General features: G+C 48.4%; 3 gene segments (V, D, J or C); all 3 read right to left on the reverse strand.

Annotated features, from left to right (window-relative positions):
* Positions 1 to 2,812: 2,812 nt before the first annotated feature.
* Positions 2,813 to 3,362, reverse strand: LOC126082136 (T cell receptor beta variable 19-like). The segment is given in 2 exon segments: positions 2,813 to 3,186; positions 3,282 to 3,362. Coding segments are annotated over 2 exon segments (423 nt in total).
* Positions 3,363 to 3,444: 82 nt separating this feature from the next.
* Positions 3,445 to 6,535, reverse strand: LOC126082137 (T cell receptor beta variable 19-like). The segment is given in 3 exon segments: positions 3,445 to 3,545; positions 5,888 to 6,181; positions 6,311 to 6,535. Coding segments are annotated over 3 exon segments (444 nt in total).
* Positions 6,536 to 7,395: 860 nt separating this feature from the next.
* LOC126082138 (T cell receptor beta variable 25-1-like) lies at positions 7,396 to 12,563 on the reverse strand. The segment is given in 3 exon segments: positions 7,396 to 7,611; positions 12,027 to 12,370; positions 12,470 to 12,563. Coding segments are annotated over 3 exon segments (609 nt in total).
* Positions 12,564 to 13,169: the final 606 nt, after the last annotated feature.

Genomic DNA, 13,169 nt, shown 5'->3' on the forward strand with positions numbered 1-13,169 from the left:
CAGGTATAAAACCTAACCCATTGCCGCCGAGTCAATGCTGACTCACAGCAACTCTGTAGGACGGAGAAGATCTGCCTCATAAGGTTTCCGAGGTTGTAATCTTTACAGAAGCTGACTGCCACGCCTTTCTTCCACGGAGTGGCTGGTGGGTTTGAACTGCCAACCTTTAGGTTAGTAGCCTAGTGCTTAACCACTGCACTACCAGGGATCCTGAGGATAGGTATTGCCTCGCTAATTTTTACAACTTTGTGCATCATCTTTTTCTCCTTCTCTGGCCAGAATTGCTCTCTAAAACATCATTGACCATTAAGAGAACCTGGAGAAGGGTTTTAAAAATTATATCTTTTAAAATTAAGGGAATAGAATTCAGTTTCAACAAATGTCCTCTTGAATCCAAACCTGTTGCCACTGAGTCAAATCCAACACATAGCAACCCTACGCTATGCTGTGGTGTGCTGTGGTGTGCTGTGCTGTGCTGTGCGGTGCTATGCTATGCTATACCATACATATTGTAGAGCAGGGCTTCCAAGGAGCAGCTGGTGGATTCAAACCGCTGACCTTTTGCTAAGCAGCCAAGCTCTTAACCACTGTGCCACCAAGGCTCTCTCTTGCATCAGCATGCGGAAATTAAAGTTTATCTGAAGAAAAGGAAGCCCTGGTGGCATAGTGGTTAAGAGCTAAGTCTGCTCACCAAAAGGTTGGCAGTCTGAATCCACCAGGCATTCCTTGGAAACTCTATGGGGCAGTTCTATTCTGTCCTATAGGGTTGCTATGAGGTGGAATCAACTGAGCAGTAATAAGTTTGGGTTTTTTTTTTTTTTTTTGTGGTCTGAAGAAAGAGTTTAGAACGTGCTAGCGCCCTCTAGTGAAATATCAGCCAAAAACAAAGAGTTGGATAAAGCAGAAAATGCTTAACAAGAGGGACTAGGATAGGAGAGGGCTCCTGGGTGGTGCAAAACCTCAGCTACTAGCCTAAAGGTTGGCAGCTTGAACCCACCCAGAGCCTCTGCAGAAGAAAGAGCTGGTGACCCGCTTCCGTAAAGATTACAGCCAAGAAAACTCTGTGGAGCACAGTTCTACTCTGACACACATGGGGGCGCCACAAGCTGGAGTCAGCTTGCTAGCAATGGGTTTTAGGATAGGAAAGGGAAGACAGTAATAACCACATGGCAGATAAGATCCCAGTGTGGACACTAAGAAGCTGTCTTCTCCTGGCTGGGGTAAAGCCTTGTGGACTTGGGTTAGAGACCATACTTGAGGTTGGGCAGGTTAACTTCAGAGTGACCCCAGGCTTGGCAGGGTGGTCAATGGGGCCTGAAAGCCATCCCTTGCTTGGCCTGCCAAGATGTGTGCCTGGAGGTTGGGTCCTCTGGTGTCACCGTTTCTAAGCGTGCCGTGGGAGCCAGCACCAGCTTTTTGTGCAGAGAGGATGTGGCTGCGTCCTGCTGTGGCTTCACTGCTGGTACACAGGTACACAGATGACTGGTCGGGGCTGGCCAACCACAGGGTCAGGGAGAAGCCCTCCTTCATCTTCCTGGAGACGCTGTACCCATCAGGGACGTCTCCCTTCTCAGTACTGTCAACATCGTATGAGTAAAGGATCAGCTGCAGCCCCAGAGCTGGGTCTTGTCAGTACCAGAACATTCCGTCATGTTGACTATGCTGTACACATTCCAGCAAAACTTTGTTCCCTGTACTTCTCACCAAATATCTTGGGGTCTGGATTACTTGTGCACCATGAGGCCTGTAAGAGGAGGAAAGAGGAGGTAAGAAATGAGGCAATCAGGGAGCTCGGTGAGAGGACAGCCTGTGTCCAGGGCAGGAATTAGAGGACAGGGGTTTGAGCCAACTCCCAGGACTTACTCACTCCTAGGAAACAAAAGGCCATGCCACAGAGGAGCCTGGCCCCCATGGCAGCATTGAGGGTGAATGGGTTCTCCCCAGCCTCAGGAAGGGGTGGTTGTCTACGATGTCATTGTCCCTGACCAAGCCCATGTCACTCAGCCACCTCCCAATGTTAGACAGTGGGGCCACCCCTTTCCCCATGGGGGCATCGCTGTGTTTGTGTTTGCCCATTATAGTGACTGAGGGAGTAAGAGGGGATGTTCACTGTGGAAGGTGGGCAGGTAAGCAAAGGCCAGGTAATGGAGGGTATCTCTGAAGGTCCTGGAGGACTTGTAAATTAACGTGATGGTGAGAACACAGCTGAGTGCATGGAAAGGTCTGCAGGGTTTGAGCTGGGTGGTTTGTGGGTGCGGGCCAGGGGCAAGTTTGCAGGCAGGCAGTCCACCTGGGAGGTGGTTAGAGGAATCCAAGTGGGAGGCAAGGTTTGCTCCTGAAGTGTTCTTGGTGAGGTGTGAGGAATTTAGTCATTGGACGTGTACAAGCCATGGTCCTGGGCCAGGTGGGGAAGGAGAGGTCAGGGATGGTGAAGGATGACCCTTAGTCGCTGGGTGGGCATCCGGGGGTATGGCTGGGGGTGGGGGGTGAGGTCGTTTGCAGAGACGGGGAGAACAGGAGATGTCAGATTAATAAACAATCCAGAAGGTGCTATTCCACAGTGAGTGGTGGGCCTGGAATGAGGAGCAGTTGTGGTGTCTGGTCAACAATGGTGCTGATAGGAGAGACCGCCTGCAGGGGACGTTGAGCTAGAAAAGGCATCTTCCCCGGCACAGAAGCGAATCCCTTCGGTCATCCTGCCTGAACTCTGAGCTCTCGTTGCCACAGTGGCTGACGAGTTAGGGCTCGCGGGCTGCGAGCTGCAGAGCCTGGGATACGGGTGAGGGTGGGGAGACCCGTGGCCCAGTCCCAGCTAGGGCCCCTCCTGGGGGTGGGCCGTTGCTTCCCGGCGCCCTTTGTGCACAGGCAACAGCTGCCCCCGCAGCGCTGTGGCAAAACTGCTGGCGCAGAGGTACAGGGCGGTCTGGTTGCGGACAGCAGACTCCAGGGTCAGCGGGAAGCGCCCCTTCTTCTCTCGGGACACCTGGTACCCGTCGGGGAGATCCCCTTTCTCCATTATGTTCACGTTGATGGAGTAATGGAGGAGCTGCAGCCCCTGGCCCGGGTCCTGCCGGTACCAGTACATGACTTCGTTATCCAGGTCCTGCGCGCAGTCCAACGTCAGCTTCTCCCCGCGATTTGCGATGCGGTATCTCGGGGTTTGGGTCACCCCCGGCTCCGCGGGGTCTGGAGGGGACACAGGCTAGAGTCAGGGCCGGGGAGGGCGGGCCGCCGCATCCCCCAGCGAAGGCTGCCCGGGCCTGGGACTGCCAGGGACTCGCCTGCCCGCAGGAGACAGAGCAGCGCGCAGGCGAGCAGCAGGGCGGGCATGGCGGGGTCCCAGGGGCACCAGCCCGGCTCCTGGCATCTGGCTCTGTCAGGTCGGCCTCCTGGCAGCTGCAGTATCTCGGTCAGGAGGGACTTCCCCTCTGCTCGGAGGCGGGGCTACAAGGCGGCACCGCCCCGGGACCAGATCCACATCCGCGTGTTGGGCACCTTGGCCAGGGCTGTGACTCCCGCGCCATCTCCTCCATGATTCATCCAAGCTAGGGAGAGGGGCAACTGACTTTTTACTGCGCAAGTAGGTACACATACCTGATCATCACTTAGGACTGAGCGCATGAAACTCCCATTATTGACACTGCACTTTCCTGCCTGAGAAGTCCTGTCTCTGCAGGAGGGGCTTCCCTGGCTTTAACATGAGTCTATTTGCTGAGAGATGGTCAACACCGCGCCCCATTTCAAGCAGTGTAATGCCTACGAGCTCAGTCAAATGCATGGGTTAGTTTACTAGTCCATAGCCAGTTCACGGGGTCCCTGGGCGTGCGCTTGACTGCTAACCTGAAGGCTGGCAGTTCTAGCCCACCCAGTCGCACAGTGGCGGAAAGCCCTGATGATCCGCTTTCCCAAAGATGACAGCCAAGAAAACCCTGTGGAGCAGTTCTGCTCTGATACACTTGGGGTCGTCATGAGTAGGGATCAACTCCATGGCAACTGTTTTTTTTTTAAATCCTTCCTCCAGCTAACGTGCTCTCCTTAGACACATGGCTTCACCCAGGCTGTCCCTTTGACTCTGCCGCTGCACTGGTCTGTCCTTCCTTCATATCACCCAAGGCACCAAAATGGCGCGGGTCCCCGAGCCCCCAGTATCCTTGTGTTGGGAGAAGTCTTCCCACCCTTCTTCCTAGAACCTTCCCTCTGATCCCTTCCAACCAGATCTAATAGTTTGGGCGGGCTTCCGTGTCCAAAGGGACTAGGGTGAAGGCGGAGCCTTCTGGATGGCCAGGTGCTCTGGAATGTCTCCTCTGATCCTTCGCCTTTGGGTGCAGGGTGTTTCGCTCTGAACTGTCCCTTCTGCACACCCCTTTCCCTGGACTTCTTCAGTTTTTGCTCCCAGCCTCATCCTCTGAGGTGCCATTCAGAGAAGTTGCAGCCTCTCTCACCCGCCCAGGCTGGACAACAGGGTCTTGACAAGAATAATCACGCCTTAAGCGTCCCTGCAGGGGAGCACATGTCCCTGCCTTCTGAAAGCATAGCAATTTCTGTTCTCTGGGCAAGCACAGGTGTAAGACTGCAGGACTTGCCCCATATCCGAGCCTGCTCACTCTCTCCCAGGCCACACCAGGTCTGAGGAAGCCCCTCTACACCACCATCTTCCCACACTCTAGGATCAATCTTTGAAAGCCTCCCCTGTGAGAGATTTGTACACTGAACTTTCTCTTAATTGATGATGCTGTATTCAATTTCATCAAACTTTCTCTGAAATTTTATGTTTATGTTAAGGAATATGAGAAGCCCTGATGGTGCAGTTGCTAAGTGTTCAGTTGCTAACCAAAAGGTCGGTGGTTTGAACCCACCAGCCCCTCCATGGAAGAAAGATGTGGCAACCTGCTTCCTTGAAGATTAAGGATTCCGACCCATAACGACCCTTGAAGATTACAGCCTTGGAAATCCTATGGGGCAGTTTCACTCTGTCCTATAGGGTCTCTGTAGGGTCCCTAAGAGTCAGAATCTATGTTTTTTTTTTTTTTTTTTTGGTTAAGGAATATACTAGTGCCTTCTAGTGGAATGTCACCGTGGATGCAGAATTTGTTGTTTGTTCTCCTTGAGGGGATTGATTCCGAGTTAGGGAAACCCCTTGTGTGTCCGTAGAACTGTGCTCCATAGGCTTTTCAATGGCTGGTTTTGGGGAAGTAAATCACCAGATCTTTCTTCCAAAGAGCCTGTGGCTTTGGAGACAGAGGAAGGGACAATGAGGCAGGGAAACAGATTCTCCCTTGGAAGCTTCAGAAGAAATGCAACCCTGCCAACACCTCAATGTTAGCCCAGTGTGACCCGTGCTGGACTTCTGACCTATAGACCTGTAAGATCATGCATTTCTGTTGTAAGTCACTAAGTAATTTGTTATGGCAGCAATAGGAAACTAATACATCAACCAGACCAAAACCACGTGTAAGGTAGAAAAGGTGGTAAGAAAGGGATTAAAATGGAAAAGCAAGGGAAAGGAGGATACCTGAGGGCAGGTGGGACCTTGGTGTGACCTTGCGTGTGTAAGGACAGAGAATTATCTCTCTTTTTTTCTTTACTTGATGGAGCAGAATTCAATTCCATCCTCATTCCCCTGCATCTGTATCTAAAAATTGAAGTTTGTCTTGGAAAAGTGTCTCATTGTGTTAATGACCTCAGGTCTAGTAGATTAGCAGTCAGGGACAAAACTTTGATCCCAATAAGAGGGACAGAGGGAGCACTAACTAGGTCAGGGCAGGGCTTCTGTGGGACCTTGCAAGGGTATTCCATCCCTGGTTGGGGCGAAGGCTCTTGAGGGCGGGTCCCCTTGCCCTTGGTGTCACTTTTTGTGCAGAGAGGATGTGGCTGTGTGTTGCTGTGCCTTCACTGCTGGCACAGAGGTACACAGCAGTCTGGTTGGGGCTGGCCGACCTCAGGGTCAGGGGGAAATTCTGTATTTCATCTCGAGAGACGTGATAGCCCCCGGAGACATCTCCATCTGTAATGCTGCCAGTTCCAGAAGAGTAAAAGATCAGTCGCAGTCCATGTCCTGGGTCCTGCCGATACCAATACATTGTGAAGTGGTTCATGTCCTGAGAACACTCTAAGGTCAGCTCCTTTCCTCTTTCTAAGACCTGTTGTCTTGGGGACTGAGTGATCACAGCATCCTTGACACCTGTGGGGGGAAACGGCTCTCAAATAATGGCCAAGCCTGGGGTGGAGAAAGGAACGACCGTTGCTCCACTCATGAAGACATGTCTTGTACTGAGAGTCCCCTAGGAAGCCTGTGACAGGGACTTCTTACCTGCTCCCAGGAGACAGAGAACCACACAGCAGAGGAGACTGGAGCCCATGGCTGGTCAGATGAGAAATGCTGTCCATACTGCGATGGATTTTGCTCTGCTACCAACAGTTCCCAGCTACTTCCTGGACAGAGGGACCACACCCCCTCCCTCACTGCTTCAGGGAAGAGTTAAAAGGCTCTTAGACTTCACAGAATATGATCCTTTCAGTTATTCAGGTCACATGACTGGTTATGCAGTTCTTTTGAAGAGTTAAAAAAAAAAAAAAAACAAACCCATTCCTCACGGAGTCGAGACCCTATAACGACAGATTAGAACTGCCCTATAAGGTTTTCAAGGAGTGGCTGGTGGATTCAAATTACCGACCTTTTGGCTAGCAACTGAGCTCTTAACCTCTGCCTCTATGAATTCTCCAGTTTCCCTTATATGATGTATCCTTTTTGATATGATGGTTTTGCATCTCTTGAATTTTTAATAGCCCATTGTGGCAAACACCAGTGCCCAAAGATCCTTGAATGTTTTCTCGGAGCACCACTTATCTTGGAACTTTTCCATTTTATTCCATTACCCCAACTTCCAACACCACTCTCAAAGAACTCTAACCTCTTTACCAAGTCGAATGCCATTCATTTCCATGGATCTATAGACTCTCTCCCTGCTTGCCCTATGAGGTTTGTGTCCTTTTTGGCCTTGGCTTTTCTCTCTCCTTGGACTGTGATTTCTTAAGGAGTGGAAAGGTATGGTAGAGAGGGTGGGAAAAAAATATGCACAAACACACACGTACACACACAAGAAAAAAACAGGCAGGTGCCTAGAACATATTCGTAGAGGGTTTGGATCTGCTGTAGTAACTTGGGGTACCAGATGAGCTTCAGTATGGACTAATGCTGATCCAGGAGCTTGTAGCAGCTCTTTCTCTCTCTTGTGAATGATCTAGTAACTTCTCTGAAAAATGCTTGCTGTGGAGAAAAAAAAAATTTAGGGAAATTGTGGGAAGCTAGTCACCTCCAATGCACCGAAGATCAAATGTCCTTGACGTGGCTTTCTGTTAATGTTATTCCAGGAAGATATTTTCTGAAGCTCTAGGTCAACTGAGGATGTGGCTGGACATTGCCGTAGATAAACTTTGAACAAAGAGGTGCACAGATGTCTGCATGGTGCTGGAAGACTCCGGAGTCAGGAAGAAGCCCTCCTCCTTCTCCCTGGAGATGCTATATTCATCAGGGACAGCTGCTTGTTCAGTGCCGCCAGCCACAAATGAGTGGTGGGTCAGCTGTAGCCCCTGTCCTGGGTCTTGGTCACACTAGAACATTCTGTCATGATCAAATCCTGAAGACATTCCAGAAAAGCTTCATTTCCTGTTCTTCTCTAGATACCTAGGTTCTGGATTACTTTAATGTCCAGGTGGCCTGTGAGAGAAGGCTGCAGAAATTGCAAGCAGTATCTACCAGGAAGCCCAATGTTGTGACCATGAAAAAGAAAGATTCCTGTGCTGGAACCTAGAAATCCCAAGACTGGATTTTTCCATGTGCCCCATGATCTAAACCACTCTCAGGAGACAGGTGAAAGAAGGAATGGGTCTTCTTCCAGGTCTTGCCAGCCCATGGGTTGTTTGCCTGTGATATCACTGTCTCTGCACACACTCCTAGTGCATGACAATTACTCATTAAAACTTAGCTTTCAAAACCATTAGCTAGTAGTATTACTAAAAACTACTACTGCTGCTAGCGACATCATTTACTGAGTCTTACTTTTTCTGCAGGGGATTGTGCTGGGCAATTTACAAACATTTTCTTGACAGCACAAAACCTCTGAAACTTGTCTGTAATTAACTCCATTTTATTGATTAGAAATCTTCAGCAAAGTTCAGTAACTTGCCAAAACTAGAAAGCGTCTAGATGAGTCTAATTCCCAAACCTCTACTTTCAACCATTCATAATGAAATTTTCCTGCATTTTTTTCTTTCTTTTTAAATGTGAATGTGGATGGCTGAAGAGGAATTAATTTTTTAAATTATAAAAATGCAATTTTATTTTTTAGATACAAGAAAACAAGATCCATAAAGAAGTTTAAACACTGAATATGGAGGTACTTTGCATTGCTGAAAGGATAATGGACGTATAAGAAATATAAACATTAAAAAAAAATTGCTCTCAAGCTGATTGCAATTCATGGCAAACCCATGTGTTGTGGAGTAGAACTGTGCTCAATAGGATTTTCTTTATTCTTTCTCTACTGGAATATACTACAGTATGGATGAACCTCAAAAATACTAGATAAATTCAAAGAAATTAAACTCAAAATACTACATGCTGTAATATACTATTTATGTGAAATTTCTAGAAGAGCCAAATCTATAGAGATAGACGGTAAGTATATGGCTGCCTGGAGTGGGTGCAGGGGTAGGAAATGACTGTAAAGAGCAGGATGGATCTACTGGGGGTGAGGGAAATATTTTAAAACTAGATTGTGGTGGTGGTTGCACACCTCAGTAAATTACTAAAAACCATTGAATTGTACCTTTACAGTGAGTAATGTCCATTGTAAAGAATCTCAACAAAACCATGTGTCTTAGTTATCTAGTGCTGCTAAACAGAAATGCCACAGGTGGATGGCTTTAACAAACAGAAGTTTATCCTCTCACAGTTTAGGAGGGTAGAAGTCCAAACTCAGGGTGCCAGCTCCAGGGAAGTCTCTCTTTCTGTCAGCTCTGGGGGAAGGTCCTTGTCATCAGTATTCCCCTGATCTAGGAGCTTCTCAGTGCAGGAACCCTGAGTCCAAAGGATGTGCTCTGCTCCTGGTGCTGCTTTCTTGGTGGTATGAAGTCCTTTTGCTCTCTGCTCACTTCTCTCTTTTATATCTCAAAAGAGATTGACTGAACATACAACCTAATCCTGTGGAATGAGTTCTGCATCATTAACATAACTGCCTCTAATCCTGCCTCACTAAGATCATAGAGGTAAGATTTACAACACATAGGAAAATCACATCAGATCACAAAATGATGGACAACCACACAATGCTGGGAATCATGATTTAGCCAAGTTGACACACATTTTGAGGGGACACTATTCAATCCATAACACCATGAAAAGTGAGTAATAGCTGATATTTTGTTAATAAAGCAAGATGTAGGTTCATTCATATATAAGTGGCAGCTGTTCACTTGAACATGTCACTTATTCCTTCACCCCAAGTCCCATGGTCTCACCAACATTCTGTCCAGGGAGCACTCACCATCACCTGCACAAGGGTCAACATGATCTCCCCCTGCCATCAGTGTGGGGAGGAATTCACTGCCTCAGCATCCGCATCCCATCCAAGGCACCCGGCCTGAGTGACGTCATCCATGCCTGGAGACTTGGCTTTGCTTTGTTCCTGTCTGATATGTACTCAAAATGCCCCCAGGAAAACCATAAGCCCAAAGGGAATATACCTTGGGAAAAAAGGGAAAGCAGCCCATGCCACCATTTGGAGAACAGGACTGAACTGAGCCAGCTCAAGACTCCTTGTGTGAGGACAGTGGTTACTGAGACTCTACCGCAGGAGTCAGCCCTGAAGACAAGATGTGTAGACCCAGAAGGTAGAGTTTCTGCATTTGAAAAGACCCAGATGGGTATGAGAGTGTGGACTCCTTAGAAAATTATTACAAGTTCAGTACTGCTGGAGCGAAAAAGGCAGGCACCAGGGAGATGTAGATGAGACTAGATTTTAGGAGTCCAGATCATGAACAGTTTGTGCCAGGTTAAGAAACTTAAACTTTGTCTTGAATGTGAAGGAGAAGTCTTGAGGAATTGTGAGGGGGCCAGTAGCATGGTTAGCTTTGTGTACTATGTATATCACTCCAGCAACAATGGAGAAAAACACTGGAAGGCGTAAAGTTTGAGGCCAAGAGACAAACAAGAGGGGTTCTTCAATCCTCCAGGCATGAAGATGCCTGACCACAGGAGATGAGGGTGGTAGGGGGTGGATCATATAAATACTCACTATGTAAGAGTGGGGCATTTGAAGCCTGGTTAAATGGGAAGAGTAAGGAAAGGGAAGAACTTTGAGAGACTTCCAGGATGGTGATGCCTCCAAAGGAGGAACAGGTTTTAGGGAGGGTGATGAACTCTCTTAAGGAGAATTTGACTTGAGAAGCCTGTGAAATACAGAGGTGGAAATGTTCAGTTGTGAAATGAACTGATTTGGGATTAATGAGAGATGTAACTCAAATAATGGGTTGAATAATATTACCTTAGATGCATGTGTAGATTGAGAACAAATGAACAGAAACCAGGAAAAAATAATTTTAAAAGAAGAGGAGAGAAGAACAAACCTATGAAGAAGACTGAGGAGGAAAAATCAGGCAGCGATTCTTACAATGACGCGCCTATCACGCTCTATGGGTTCTTTTCTAACATATGGGCCACCTTGGTAGAGGCAAAGTCCAACGTAGACTCTGACAGTCTTTACTCTCTGGCAGCTCTGAGGCAGGAGTTTCATGTCTTCACTTCAACCTGCCCATTCTTGGAAGGAACAGGGCCTGAACACACAGCCTGTACTTGTGTCCATTGCCTGTGCAAAGTAGATTCTACACAATCCAGGTCTGGACTCCTGCAAATGGGGAGCAGTCCCTCCAAGGTTCAGCAATTCCAGATGAAAAGGAGCATCCATCTGTGGACAGCCTCCTCATGGTCAGGGCAGCTTCCAGAGAGATCCAGGGCTGAACACAGCCAGTCAGTTGGAGGCTGTCTTAGCTATTATAAGTGCCGCCTTAACAGACATACCACAAGTGGATGGCTTTAATGAACAGAAATTTATTTGCTCACAGTTTAGGAGGCTAGAAGTCTGAATTCAAGGTTCCGACTCTAGGGGAAGGCTCTCTCTGTCCACTCAGGGAGGAAACCCTCGTCTCAGCTTCTCTAGCACTCTTGTTGGTGTTCCTTGGAGCTCTCCACATAGCATCTTTCTCCCATTCATGTTTACTGGCTTCGGTGCCTAATCTGCTCCTTTTATATCTCAAAGGTGATCGGTCATGAACATAACAAAGAAAACCCCGTCCTCAAATGGAATTCACCCACAGGTAATTACTACAGGTAATCCAGGGTTTATAACATGCATTTCTGGGGACCACAATTCGATCCATAACAGAGGGTTTTCTTTGCAACTACATTCTCCATTCTTTGTGTCTCACATAGATTTAGCTAGAATTATACTCATTTTGAGGGACAGTTGTTAAAACAAGCTGTTCAGATTTTCCTGCTACTCCCAGCTCAGAGTGGTGGAATGAGGACTTGAAGTTGTTTGGGGAGGAACAGGGACTGGGCAAGAGCGGGGGCTTCCAGGGGCCGTGGGTGAAGGACCTACTTTATGGTGAGGAAGGAGCCAGGAGCCAGGGTGGAGAGGCTGCGGAGAAAGCCACTAGAGCCTTCCATTTCTGAACTAACAAAGACTCTCCTTCAGGTACCAGAGGTGACTGTCCAGTGTTATCCCACCAGAGGTGACTGTCCAGTGTTGTCTTATGTCATCTGTGTAAGCCTCACTTGAGAAGATGCTGTTATATTCAGGGGAGGGGACGACAGTGCCCTACCATGGGGCTGGGCACTCTCTGGCTTGGTAGAGGCTGACTTAGGGTTGGTCCTCAGGCAGACATGGCCCCTAGGGCTGAGCAGATTAGAAAGGTCTGTGGTGGCTTTTGCAGTTTATGATGAGGTTTATGTGGCTGGGCTTCCTCACCTTCACCTGCTCTTCTTGTGTGGTCGGTAGATGTCTGTGTGGCGCTGTGGCTAAGCTGCTGGCACAGAGGTACCGAGAGCTCTCTGCGGGGCTGGCCGACTCCAGTGCCAGAGGGAAATGCTTCTTTGTTCTCCTGGAGACGGTCCACCTAGAAGAGAGCTCCGCTTTCTCTGTGGAGTTGACACTGTAGGAGTAATGGATCAGCTGCAGTTCCCTCCCAGGATCTTGTCTATACCAGTACATGTAGTCATAGTCCGTGGTTTGGGAACATTCCAGAGTGATCTTCTTTCCCATCCCAGTAACGTAGTACCGTGGAGTTTGAGAGACATCAGCACGCATGGGGCCTGTGAGAGAAGGAGACACACATTGGGGACAGAGTCCAGGATGGGAGTCGATGCTGGAGCAAACCCAGAGGATGCTGAGACACCTGTGTCCAGACTCACCTGCCACCAGGAGGTGAAGGGCCACCCAGCAGAGGATTCTGACAGCCATAGCAAAGCAGGGCAGATTGGTGTCACCCAGTGCTAGGAGGAGGATGGGCCTAATGAAGTTGTGTGGTGATGAGGTCTTTGCAAACTTCCTGCAGCCCACAGCCACCCTGTAGAAAAAAGGTCTCATCTTTACCCTTTCCCCATCACGAATTAGTGCTTTTGTTCCCTTCCTTTGCTCAAAGCAGGCTGGACATTTTGGGTATTTATTTCAAGTCTCCAATCTTACAGAGGTTAAATTATAGCTGTTTTAGGAGCTGTGACTTGATCTCATTAGGGAGGCTGGGTAGGAAGTGATGTTGGTCATGAATTCTGATGGACAAGCAGAAATGACCCCTGCAAGCCGAGGGGGAAGAGTGTTCCAGGGAAGGACCCTGCACAGAGTGGCTGATCAGGTGGGCAAGGGAAGGTGTGTGGTGAAGAGAAGCTAGCAAGGTATGGGGCTGCACATTCTCTGACTTTTTTTTTTTAATCATGTGAATGACCTTATCTCTATTCAGGGAGTTAACTGAAAATGATATATTGTTCAACCTTGCGTAAATGACTTCACATTAAACCACTCATAATAATACCTTATTTGGGTTGGCCAATATTAATGGCCCACAACCCATCTGTCAGTTTGTCATACTGTCGTGGCTTTTGTGTGGTGGCCACT

This window comes from Elephas maximus, chromosome 8, assembly GCF_024166365.1.
Source record: "Elephas maximus indicus isolate mEleMax1 chromosome 8, mEleMax1 primary haplotype, whole genome shotgun sequence".
NCBI lineage: Eukaryota > Metazoa > Chordata > Mammalia > Proboscidea > Elephantidae > Elephas > Elephas maximus.